This window comes from Dendrobates tinctorius, unplaced genomic scaffold (genome assembly GCF_039654945.1).
Source record: "Dendrobates tinctorius isolate UK_male_01 unplaced genomic scaffold, ASM3965494v1 ptg000020l, whole genome shotgun sequence".
NCBI classification, from domain to species: domain Eukaryota; kingdom Metazoa; phylum Chordata; class Amphibia; order Anura; family Dendrobatidae; genus Dendrobates; species Dendrobates tinctorius.
This window is the reverse complement of record NW_027361688.1, coordinates 32,929,213-32,942,977: the sequence shown is the minus strand read 5'-3', so window position 1 is coordinate 32,942,977 and position 13,765 is coordinate 32,929,213. Positions and strand designations below refer to the sequence as shown.

At 40.9% G+C, this 13,765-nt stretch overlaps 1 protein-coding gene across 2 annotated transcripts in view; it reads right to left on the bottom strand.

The window, feature by feature from the left end:
- Nucleotides 1-349: 349 nt before the first annotated feature.
- The window catches only part of LOC141083611 (TNFAIP3-interacting protein 1-like), a 58,662-nt gene continuing 45,246 nt past the window's right edge, over nt 350-13,765 (bottom strand). For both annotated transcript variants that reach the window (XM_073567955.1, XM_073567957.1), the window contains exons 14-18: nt 12,043-12,168; nt 11,645-11,713; nt 6,539-6,721; nt 6,374-6,458; nt 350-5,820 (exon numbers count right to left, since the gene is read on the bottom strand). In XM_073567955.1, the coding sequence (XP_073424056.1) occupies nt 5,777-5,820; nt 6,374-6,458; nt 6,539-6,721; nt 11,645-11,713; nt 12,043-12,168 (507 nt within the window). In that variant the 3' untranslated portion in view covers nt 350-5,776. The remainder of the gene's footprint in view (nt 5,821-6,373; nt 6,459-6,538; nt 6,722-11,644; nt 11,714-12,042; nt 12,169-13,765) is intronic.

The following is a 13,765-nucleotide window of genomic DNA, read 5'->3' as shown; positions in this document are numbered from 1 at the left end:
AATCAGGCTCCCAGCTCCTACATCATGCTGTTGTCAAGTTACATAGCAAAAATCTGCTGAGATTCCCTTTAAGGCTACTGTCCAAAAATGCACCAAATTTATCACTGTGGCTTCTAATGGAACATAAGTTTACACCTCTTTTGGGTTCGCTGACTTCACACCACTTCTTTTGCTTCTAAATTTTTGTGTAATTTTCTGCATATAATCACATTTTAGGCTTTTTAGGCCAGGCTCATTCTTCTCTTTAAACCACACCCCTTTGTCAAATGAGCTGCACATAATATACAGGTCTAAAAACTCAATGCAATATTTTCTGCTAAAGTTGTGGTGCATTCAAAATAGTAAAAACTCACTTGAAAAAAACTTTATTAATATACACGGAAAGTGACACTAGGCTTAAAATATATATATAAAATTATATAACATACAGGCTTTTACAGAGAATTACATGCATGGTTATATCTCCCAACAGTGTACTGTACAGCCATTAAGTAACAGTTTAATACAGTGCTCACATACAACCCCTATGGATCCATGATCAAAAGTACATGTATCAGCGGACAATTAAAGGGAATCTGTCAAATTATCTACCAGCAGGGAGCTAAACTGACTGATATATAATTTGGAATAAAAAAAAATCAGTATATCTTTTATTTTATTAATTTAAATCCTTGTTATATACTTAGGAGTCCAGTGGGCGGTCCTAGTAAGTCATTGAGAGCCATCACTGTATGCATGAGTAAAATAAAAGTTCTTCACGATCTTTACCAAGAAAACTATATATTAATTTGCTCAATTTCTCTTGCTCTATAACATATCCGCAGTTCCAACACCATGACAGGTTCCCCTTAAAGGAAAAAAAAAAAAAGGATTTATTTGGGTTTCCAGAAACAGCACCACCTCTGTTCACAGGCCGTGTTCGGTAGTGCAGTTCAATCCTTTTTAATAGTAGACAAAGCCCACAGACAAGGGTGGTGCCGGTCCTGGGATTTAAATAACCCCTTTAAATCTGAATTCTAAAGATTATTTTTAAAGATTCTATCAACTACTGTTGAAAGCCGAGTGCAGGGACATTTGTTACTTGTCACAGGCTTTAGGCAGACAGAATCTGCGTCATCACGGACTTATGAGTTTATGGATTTCTTTTTTTCTGAAGTCCGTTCTGCTTTCTGTCAAGGGTTCAGACTAAAGGCTAAAAAAGACCTGCCTCTCACAAGACCACAGAAGAAAAGACGATCAAAAGATGCTGAAGTGGTAACCGGTGTCTCCCCTCCAGTCTCCAGGGAACACCCCCATCTCCCACCCCAACAAGTCATAGGGTCCAAAATCATCACACACTTTACACCAGAAAACTTGCACTAAAAAGTCCAAAACGTTTGCGCAACAAAAGCTTTTAACGCCAGCTCTTACAACTTTTCAAAAAATAGACCTTTCTCTTTCTATTAAACCCCTCCTTTATGATTTATGGAATAAATTATAGCAGAGATGTACTCCAGTCCATTTCTGGAGTACATTTTCTGGTGCATGAGCAGCTGAAAGGAGCCAAGTTCATAACAAGGTGTATTAATGAATGGCATATCTTACTCTGGATGAAGACTGCCCGGAAAAAACAAACAAACAAAAAAAACAACCCACCAGTATTGATAAATCCCCACCCACCCACCACCACTGTCTCTTTAATTTCCTAGACTGAGGGATTTAAAAAAGGGTTGCCCCGCTGGAGATAGAAAAAAAAAAGTAAATGAATGTGTTTCTTTGAAATCTATATTATTTTGTAGGCACTTTAAAAGCTTGCAAATTGGTGGGTTCAGGTCCTAAGACCCCCCCAGTGATCACTGAGGAGTGCGCTGCTCGGGAATAGTTAAGCCTGCACCATACTCTGTCAATCAGGGCTGTGGAGTCGGAGTCCATTTTGGTAAGAGTCGGGAGTCATGGAAATTGAGGAGTCGGAGTCAGAGGTTTGGCTTACCGACTCCACAGCCCTGCTGTCAATGGCTGTGCATAGATAAAGGGGCTGGCTTAGCTATTGAAATAAACCAGTCATCTACCCCTCTCTAAGGCTAATTTCACATTAGCGTTTTTTTGTGAAGCGCATCGTGCGCAATAGAAACGCATGCAAAAGACGCATCATGCGTCTTTAAAGTGTTTGTGTTTTTTATGCGCATTCGTTCTCTAGGGGTTAAAACCAGTGTCTACACATTTTTACGCCGAAAACGCATGTCCATGCGCACGGCTGTGTTCCCATAGACTGTAATTAGTTATTTTGTCGCATTCCGTGCACAAGCGTATTTTTGACGCCTTTCGGTTGACCCAAAAATGCAACAGGTTGCTGCTTCTGGCGCACCTAGGCGCACACCTTAAAAAAACACATGCGCACGAAAACGCATACGAACACGTGCAAAGACAAGACCATGCGCACGCCCTGTTAAACATAGGTAAGCATGTCACATGCGACCAATAGCGCACAATGCGCTGCACAAAAATACTAATGTGAAACCAGCCTTAGCCAGCCCCCTTATCGATGCACAGCCATTGACAGAGTATGGGGCAGGCTTATCTATTCCAATGAGCCAGTCATCCAGCCCCTTCACACAAGTGGTGACACAGAGAGCTCGTTTTTGAGTTGGATATCACCATTAACAGGTAAGTGACCCATGGATTATTAGGGACTATGCTGGCAGAACCTACAGAGTAGCTGACGACCACCAAGTCTGTGATTCAATTTCAGGTTTTTTTGTACACTCGAAAGCATGTTAGGCAAGTCATCAGACGATTGTGATTTCTAGGCTAGACGTTGGGTGGGTCAATCCACTCATCTCAAATCTGAAATAAGCAAATGAAGAAGGCACTTGTCAAAAAATGATGCATCTCAAACTCCTAGAGCCTCCGTACGTCTTTCCTGACCTCTCCTCACATCAAAATTTTGTATTCCATGTTGTCAATATTCAATCTTTCCAACTCATATTTTCTCCAAATTGGATGATCAAACCACTCAATTCGTAACTGGTCGACATAGAAAAAAATAAAAAATCTTCTGACCATCAATAAGGTAAAAGTAATTAAAAGTAATGAACACAATGACGCACTGGGTCTACACATTCTGTAATGTTTCTCACTTGCAAAACCATCTCCAAAAATAACTTTTCTTAGAACACAAACATGTCCCTTCCAAATTTCGAGTCTCTGCTTGTAGGAGGTCTTAAGACCTTCCTAGGAACCACCCTACAACAACAAATGCCTCTTACGCAATTTTGAACAAACTCTATCCAAAATTGTTGGGTAATAGAGATTCTCCTACTACGTGACATTTATACTACAAGTGTCACCTCATTTAGGAGAAAGGACATTGCCTCTGTACACACCAGGTCCTATATCTCAGCATCTTCTCTGGCTTTGGCTCTGCCACCATCTCTGTGGTCCAACTCAGAGGACAGGCTTATGGAGAATCTTGGTTGGTTTGAATACAAATGTCAACCAAGCTCAACAATATGATGAACCACTCTAAACAAGGTTCCGTCTGATCTTAGGGTCTAGAAGACTACATTGTCCATATAGAGACCAAACTGGGCCAGACGAAATTTAGTTCCTCCTCATGAGCCCGAACCATTAATCATAAACGCCTCAAGACTTTGCGACCTCTGTGCTTCCAAAACATTGGACAACCTTCAGCCTTGGTTGGATTACCACCTGCTTATAGTACACAGGCTACATACAAAATAATGAAAGATCCCAATATTCTTGGGAATAGGTTATAAATGCGTCCTCTGCGTTTATTCTTTAAGGTTCAATTCACATTCATTTCAGTTCTGTTGATTTACTGCTGTTAATCTCGTACAGAAGAAGAAAAAAAAAAAAAAAAAAAAAGGTAAAATATGACATTTCCAGCACTTGAATGATCTAGTTTGACATATAATTACATCAATGCCCAGCACGGATGAGCATGTCTCCTACACCCCCTGCCTTAGTCACTACCTCCTTATGGGGGCCACCATTGCAGTGAGACGTTTAAGCTTTTTTTCAGAATTGGTTTCCTACACTTTAACATTAAGAACTCAAATATTTCTTTTAATATAACATTAAAATGGATCAGTCCATGTAGCCTGAGGGCAACGATCACGCAGAGTGGGATGGAGAAGTAGATGGCACCAGCTCACTGCAATCTTCTCTGCGGGTCCATAGAAATAGCTGGTAATCAGCAGAAACTGTACAAGTATTGTATTTCTTCTTCTCCCACCTGCAGGTACAGTAAGTTAGGATGCACTTATCAAAAACGGAGTCCAGTCTCTGCGATTTATGTTGGTTAATGACTCACAATGAACCTGTACTATGTATTCCCCACTGGGCGTCCATTGTATTTTGTCGCTACTGTAGTAAGTTCAGGAATATACTCAGGTTTCTTTTCCCTCTCCTGAAATGCAAAATATCTGTATATATTTTTGGCTTATTTCTTGACCCAATCTTATAAAATTGTCAATGAGAATCAAGGAAAATGAGGGTGGATAGAAGGAAAGAGGAGAGATGACACTATGAAACAAAGCAAGGGAAAGGGGGGAACAAGAAGGAAAAGAGAACAGGAAAGTAAAGACAAAGGGGGAGCAAGAAGGAAAAGAGAAGGAAACAGAAAAGAGAAAGTGAGAAAAGCAGGGGAACAAGAAGGAAAAGAGGGAACAAGAAGGAAGAGAGGGGAACAGAAAGAAAAAAGAGAAAGCGGGGGGGAACAAGAAAGAAGCGGGCAACAGGAAACAAGAAGGAAAAAATGAGGGGGAACAGAAAAGAGAAAGGGGGAACAAAAAAGAAAAAGAGGGAACAGAAAGAAAAAAAAAAGAGAAAGGGGGAACAATAAGGAAAAGCGGGAACAATAAGGATGAGAGGGGAACAGAAAAAAAGAGAAAGGGGGGAACAAGAAAGAAGCAGGCAATGGAGAAACCAGAAGGAAAAAATGAGGGGAACAGAAAAGAGAAAGGGGGAGCAAGAAAGAAAAAAGAGGGAACAGAAAGAAAAAAAAAAAGAAAGGGAATAAGGAAAAGTGGGAACAAGAAGGATGAGAGGGGAACAGAAAAAAAGAGAAAGGGGGGGAACAAGAAAGAAGCGGGCAACAGTGAAACCAGAAGGAAAAAATGAGGGGAACAGAAAAGAGAAAGAGGGAACAAGAAGGAAAAAAGAGGGGAACAGAAAGCTAAGAGTGAAAGGGAGAATAAGAAGGAAAATAAGGAGAGTGAGAAAAGGTAACGGAAGAAAAGATGGGGGGGGGGCGGTATGATGTTAAAAAGAGTGAACATGTAGAAAAGGGAGATAAGGAAAGGATTTGAAGGAAGAGAGATGAGGAGGACAGAAGAAAGGATGAAATATAAGGCAGGGTTTACATAAGACAGAAAAGCGGAAAGATGGACTGAAGGGAATAGTAAAAATAGAGAAAATATAGGAGGAATTTTATTATATTGTTACATTATTAAATCTCTTGCATTGAGGTAAAGACTCTGTTCGCTAAACAGAATATTACAGTTTTCTACTTAATTAAAAATATAAACAAATATGTGCCGCTCTCCTCCTTCTATACACAGGAAAGACTAGTGGTATATATGCAGGTATACTCCATGTATCCAGATAATGCACCGCACCAAGTCATCCAGGTGCGCTCTGTCCGTTTCCTGGTCATGACCGACCTGTTCCTTCTCTTCATTCATATGGTTTAGGAATGGAAGGCTGTGGAAAGACCTCACACCAAGCCAGGAGGAAGAGTGAATATCAGTGAATACAGCGTCTTCTCTGCAGATCCTTAGGTTTGCCGCTGAGCGCTCTGAGCTCCTTTCTTTGTGGCATCTAAAATGGTAATGAACAGAATATAAACATGCGGCTCCGAAAAGCTTCCTAAACAGATTTTCCAGAATTTAAGATCGGTGGGGGATCCAGAAGGTCAGCCAACCTCTTGGGTAATGGCTTCTGGGGGCCCCCTCTGCCCAGGTTTCAATTTGTGACGACCACTGAACATGCAGCGTACTGAGAAAAAAAAAACGATCTCGCCATCAAGCAACTCTAGTGAGCGAAAAATGTAAAAAAAAAAAAAAATCTCTCCTAGGAGGGAAAAAATCAAAAGTGACGAGTGGCCCACCGAGCCTTTGATGTCAACTGGCCGGCATAAATCTGGAACCGACCCCAAAACTGAGCAGCACACACAAGCTGAGTTTGGCTGATTAAGATCAATCACTGCTCCTTTCACACGAGATTCTTCAGTGTCCTGGTTCTCGGGATTGCTGGTGGTCAAGACTGACTGTTAGACACTCACTAATCGGAAAGCTATCCCTTATCCAATGCATCGGGGATGAGTTTCAAACTTGAGAAGACCCCCTTTCCAAATGTGATATTTACTACTTACCAGTCTCCCTCTTTTTAGGTTTGGGGACCTCTTTTGCCTTGAAAGGTCTTGGAGGAGCGGTAGTTGCTCGCCACTGATATGCGGGCTGCAAAGAAAGATCATTAGAAAAGATACAGATGAAGAAAAGTGAATGAAGAGGAAACTCGAGGACCATTGGAGACTCACCGGTGGGACATTGGGCAGATTCTGAACCTGACTGTGCTCCGGACCAACAACTGGTGGTGGATAACAGATGGGCCAGTCCTCATATCCCGCGTACATCATGGCAGGGGGGCTGTAAGGATACTGGTGGTATGGAGGACATGTAGGTCCCATGTGGTGGTTTATGATAAATCGCTCTCCAACAGCCTGAAAAACATATAGGAAAATATCATCATTTTAAAAATTTAGAGATAGTTGAGAAAAAGTAAGTAAGTAAGCAGATTTTGGATTTTTTCCTATTTTTTTTCCTTCATTGGCTCCTGTGCAGATTTAGGTGTGAAGTCACCTGCAGATGCTGTGTTGGTCTCTGCTTGCTGGGTTTTCTCCTTATGATGTGCACTGACAGTGCGCTCTCTTGTCTGCTAGTTACATCTGATCAGAGCTGGCAAGTGAGCGCACTGTCACTGTGCATATTGCACAGTGACAAGATCCTACTAAGCAGATGTTGGAATTCACAACCAACACAAGCTCAGCAGAGCAGGGACAAGCCCAGCCCCTGAAACGGAGGTCACTGATGATGCTTGTTTCAAGGATAGGGGCAGATTTTGCCGCAGGAACCATAGCCTCTACCCTCTAATGGCAACTTGTTTGAGTATTCCAGCGTGCACGGGGGGGGGGGCTCTCAAACGAAGAGTCATCAAACAGTAACAGTAATGAATCGGGGACCTATTTATCCAGTACGGATTCAATGGTTGTGTGCAATGCATGTACAATTGTCCAGCCATTCACTTTCAGCCTCCGACAAACACTCAGCAATAGCAGATGTGGATGGGAGACTGGGCGGCATCCCGTCATTATAAAAGTCATAGTGGCGGAACAGTACACAATTAATGCAGTGCGATGACACAGGTCCGATGACTCACTGATCAATGACGAATAGACTAATGCCTAATGTCTGGTCTACAGCTTCAGGAGACATCTGTTTGATAGTTTCTATTTATTATTTTTTTTTATTACTTTTTTTAATTATTTTTAGAGATAATTTTTCTCGTGTTATAAGTATTATTTTATAAAAAAAAAACTTAGCTTTTATTCATATTACGATCTTTATTTTAAAATACACGCAAATTTTTTGTAATCTTACAATGGTCACTTTTGGCCTTCTTTTTAGCCTCTTTTACTTTGTCGTTTTGCATCAGGTTCATTATCATCAGAGGCAGGTTTACAGCGACAGGTCAACATTTTTTTGACAGAGAACAGAAGATCCACAATAGGTGACGCTGTGCCTGCTTCCTTCAAAACGACTTTTGCACCCTCTCATTAGATGCATTAATACAAAAAAATTAGGGACAGAGTTTGACCAATGTGGCTAATGCGCAAGTGTAATGCCCTCAAAGAACAGGAAAAAAAGCCCAAGTGGCCAGTGTGAGAATTGCAAGTTTTCAAAGTTTTTAAAAAAAGATTGTGAAAGAAAAAACCCAAATACATTTAACAAAAAAACATGATTTAAATAAAAGGTAATTTTCTGAAGACATTTTCCATTTCAATTATTTCTCTTGTCCCATTCTTAAAAATTTTTGAAGGGTCAGAGAGGATAGTGATGATGAAGAGCATCTCACTCTGTCCTGCATTACCCAGACAGACAATTGGTTTGAATAAGCATGTACTGTATGTAATACCGAATTTCACCTGTGGTGGCGCTACAGGGAAACTGAACATTTACTGCCAAGACTACGCGCAAATCTGTTTAAAGAACCTTTCTAACAAGTAGGGATTGTCAGCAGTAATGATCAACTGGTTAATGGTGGTTATGGTTCACAGAACAAACTGGCAAATATTAATGGACAGGAGAAAAAAAAAAAAAAAAAAAAATCAGTGAGCCGCCATAGTAATAAACATATCCTGGAACATCCGGTGTGTTTAGCAGAGGGAAATGACCAAACCAGCAAAACAAAGTGCACATCTGGGAATGTAGATGTAGGGCTGTGTGATTCTATGTGTTGGCTGTGTTAACCATTGATGCCACACACCGCTCGCATTATGGAAAGCTTCAAGAGTAACTGTCGTTTTAATTATTATTAATTTTTTTTTGCATAAATCAATGGTGCATGTGAAAACAAGCAAATTTGTAATATATATCAGAGAAATCTGCTTCTTTCACCTCCAGGACAAATTTTACACTCAATTCACTGGTAAAATCATCAGTTTAGACAGGTTTCCCCATTACAGAGATTGGAGACAATTGGTGCTTTTAAAAATCTATGGAAAGTGGAGAAGGATAGAAGAGCTAGAGGAATACACACACATTCTGCTGCGCGTTCACCTGAAAGAACAGTTACAGTTCTCCATTGAACTTTATGAGCACCAACTGTCACCTCCACATTTCTCCAATTACCATTCTCCATAGAACTATATGAGTACCAACTGTCACCTCCAAAGATCTCCGATTACCATTCTTCATAGAACGATATGAGCAACAACTGTCGTCTCCTCAGTTGTCCAATTACAATTCTGTATAGAACTATATGAGCACCAACTGTCATCTCCACAGTTGTCCAATTACCATTCTCCATAGAACTATATGAGCACCAACTGTCATCTCCACAGTTGTCCAATTACCATTCTCCATAGAACTTTAGGAGCACCAACTATCACCTCCAGTTGTCCAATTACCATTCTCCATAGAACTATATGAGCACCAACTGTCACCTCCAGCTGTCCAATTACAATTCTCCATAAAACTACATGAGGACCAACTGTCACCTCCAAAGTTGTTGAATTACCCTTCTCCACAGAACTATATGAGCACCAACTGTCACCTCCAGCTGTCCGATTACCATTCTCCATAGAACTATATGAGCACCAACTGTCACTTCCACAGCTGTCCGATTACAATTCTCCATAAAACTACATGAGGACCTACTGTCACCTCCAAAGTTGTTCAATTACCATTCTCCACAGAACTATATGAGCACCAAGTGTCACCTCCACATTTCTCCAATTACCATTCTCCATAGAACTATATGAGTACCAACTGTCACCTCCAAAGATCTCTGATTACCATTCTTCATAGAACGATATGAGCAACAACTGTCGTCTCCTCAGTTGTCCAATTACAATTCTGTATAGAACTATATGAGCACCAACTGTCACCTCCACAGTTGTCCGATTACCATTCTCCATAGAACTATATGAGTACCAACTGTCACCTCCAAAGATCTCAGATTACCATTCTCCATAGAACGATATGAGCAACAACTGTCGTCTCCACAGTTGTCCAATTACCATTCTGTATAGAATTATATGAGCACCAACTGTCACCTCCAAAGTTGTCCGATTACCATTCTCCATAGAACTATATGAGCACCAACTGTCATCTCCACAGTTGTCCAATTACCATTCTCCATAGAACTTTAGGAGCACCAACTCTCACTTCAACAGTTGTCCGATTACCATTCTCCATAGAATTATATGAGCACCAACTATCACCTCCAATTGTCCAATTACCATTCTCCATAGAACTATATGAGCACCAACTGTCACCCCCACAGCTGTCCGATTACAATTCTCCATAAAACTACATGAGGACCAACTGTGACCTCCAAAGTTGTTCAATTACCATTCTCCACAGAACTATATAAGCACCAACTGTCATCTCCACAGTTCTCCGATTACCATTCTCCATAGAACTTTAGGAGCACCAACTATCACCTCCAGTTGTCCAATTACCATTCTCCATAGAACGATATGAGCAACAACTGTCACCTCCAGCTGTCCAATTACAATTCTCCATAAAACTACATGAGGACCAACTGTCACCTCCAAAGTTGTTGAATTACCCTTCTCCACAGAACTATATGAGCACCAACTTTCACCTCCAGCTGTCCGATTACCATTCTCCATAGAACTATATGAGCACCAACTGTCACTTCCACAGCTGTCCGATTACAATTCTCCATAAAACTACATGAGGACCTACTGTCACCTCCAAAGTTGTTCAATTACCATTCTCCACAGAACTATATGAGCACCAACTGTCACCTCCACATTTCTCCAATTACCATTCTCCATAGAACTATATGAGTACCAACTGTCACCTCCAAAGATCTCTGATTACCATTCTTCATAGAACGATATGAGCAACAACTGTCGTCTCCTCAGTTGTCCAATTACAATTCTGTATAGAACTATATGAGCACCAACTGTCACCTCCAAAGTTGTCCGATTACCATTCTCCATAGAACTATATGAGTACCAACTGTCACCTCCAAAGATCTCAGATTACCATTCTCCATAGAACGATATGAGCAACAACTGTCGTCTCCACAGTTGTCCAATTACCATTCTGTATAGAATTATATGAGCACCAACTGTCACCTCCAAAGTTGTCCGATTACCATTCTCCATAGAACTATATGAGCACCAACTGTCATCTCCACAGTTGTCCAATTACCATTCTCCATAGAACTTTAGGAGCACCAACTCTCACTTCAACAGTTGTCCGATTACCATTCTCCATAGAATTATATGAGCACCAACTATCACCTCCAATTGTCCAATTACCATTCTCCATAGAACTATATGAGCACCAACTGTCACCTCCACAGCTGTCCGATTACAATTCTCCATAAAACTACATGAGGACCAACTGTGACCTCCAAAGTTGTTCAATTACCATTCTCCACAGAACTATATAAGCACCAACTGTCATCTCCACAGTTCTCCGATTACCATTCTCCATAGAACGATATGAGCACCAACTGTCACCTCCAGCTGTCCGATTACCATTCTCCATAGAACTATATGAGCACCAATTGTCACCTTTACAGTCATCCCATTACCATTCTCCGTAGAACTATATGAGCACCAACTGTAATCTCCACAGTTGTTCAATTACCATTCTCCATAGAACTGTGTGAGCACCAACTGTCACCTCCTATCTCAATAACGGGAAAATCTGCCTTTACCAAATGCAAAGTTAACAATCAGTTACGGAGAAGAAAGAAGCAGAGTTCTTTGCCAATATATTTTACAAAAGTTTCTTGTGATCATGTGCACTATTGATTTATGAAAAAAACAATTAAACCACGGTTACTCTTTAAAACAGCCCAATAAAAAGTAGCACCTTACCTCTTGTGGCCTAGACCGCTCACGTCCATGTTCTTTCTCTCTTCGTAAATCCTCCTGACAGGAGTGTAGCTGAAATAGAAACACAGTACTGTAAACCCCATACAAGTACAGAGCCTGACTACACATGGTTTGTTTGTGGTCTGTTACCATGGAGACACAGGAATTTTTGACACAAATTGGTAAAATGTTTCACTGCAAAGTTGCTTCAGTTTTCTTTAACTATACATAGACAGATCAAGAATAATATAAAGGACACTTCAGTAAAGACTTAGGAGTCCAGTGTGTGGTCTTTTTAGGGACTCACAGCTGTCAATCACTGAGTAGGACCACCCACCGGACTGGTAAACTCAGAAATAACAGATTAAATTGACAACCCCAGAATCGGAGAGACTCTTCACCTTAGTGTTGGCCTGGGCCAGCTGTGTTTGAAGCTGCTCCATCTCTCGCTTCAGATCCTCTTTTTCCTCGTTCATACGTTCCCGATCACTGCGTTCCCTCTTAAAGTCTTCTTCAAAGATGGCCACCTATAAGGAAGGATTATATTTTCAGAGATGCCTACAAAAAATGAGTTAGTGCCTTAAGAATTTATGCAAGGATACATGGCATTGACCAAGGATCACTGTGACCGCCACCATATATTACATGTGACACCGATAACTCTTAAGAACTGGAGAATCTTTGTGTGTTTTGTAAATTTTGCTTAATGGTAGAGAATACAGCTTGCATTGCTCTCAATAATAAATATGATTACAGTAAACGCCACTTTGTGGCGGCTGCTGACCTTCAGAATTTTATTATTCAAGCATGTGGTAATAATCGCCCCCGTGACATATTACAAGCTGCAACCTGTCCTAAAACATTTGCCTCTTGTCAAAGCACCTGAATCATGAACAAACATAGCCGATTATCTCACTCTGCTGGCAAAAGCTGAGCCCAAATGGCTTTTTTTCTAGCTTTAGTCCTCGTCTGTGCTCAGTCAGTCTGTGAGCATTACAAAAGGGAACGAAGGACTGACCACTCAGCAGGGCTGAAGCTGGAGGAAAAAAAAAAAAGTCTGTAGTGCTCAATGATACGAGAAGGATGGTTGATTTTCCGTACTGCTACTGCCCTGCTCCGCGGCAGGGAGCAGAACACTCATGTTTTTGCTCACCATTTTGCTCCTCTGACAGTCAAGACAGATCTCATAGAATCATAGAATCGTAGAGTTGGAAGGGACCTCCTGGGCCATATGGTCCAACCCCCTGCTCAAAGCAGGATTCGCTAAATCATCCCAGTCAGATGTCTGTCCAGCCTCTGTTTGAAGACTTCCATTGAAGGAGAACTCACCACTTCTCGTGGCAGCCTGTTCCACTCATTGATCACTCTAACTGTCAAAAAGTTTTTTCTAATATCTAATCTGTGTCTCCTCCCATTCAGTTTCATCCCATTGTTTCTAGTCTTCCCTTGTGCAAATGAGAATAACGATGATCCTTCTACAATGTGACAGCCCTTTAGATATTTGTAGACAGCTATTAAGTCTCCTCTCAGTCTTCTCTTTTGCAAACTAAACATTCCCAAATCCTGCAACCTTTCCTCTTAAGACAGGGTTTGCAGACCGGTCACCATTATGGTCGCTCTTTTCTGAACTTGCTCCAGTTTGTTGATGTCTTTTTTAAAATGTGGTGCCCAAAACTGGACACAATATTCCAGATGAGGTCTGACCAAAGAGGAGTAGAGGGCAATAATGACTTCACGTGATCTAGACTGTATGCTTCTGTTAATACATCCTAGAATTGCATTTGCCTTTTTTGCTGCTGCATCACACTGTTGACTCATATTCAGTCTGTGATCTATTAGTATACACAAGTCTTTTTCACATGTGCTGTTGCTTAGCCCTATTCCTCCCATTCTGTATATGCTTTTTTCATTTTTATTGCCCAGATGTAGTACTTTGCATTTTTCCCTGTTAAAAACCATTCTGTTAGTTGCTGCCCACTGCTCCAGTTTATTTATATCTTTTTGAATCCTCTCTCTCTCTTCTCTAGTATTAGCTATCCCACCTAGCTTTGTGTCATCAGCAAATTTAATCAGTTTACCCTCAATTCCTTCATCTAAATCGTTGCTAAAGATGTTGAATAATAC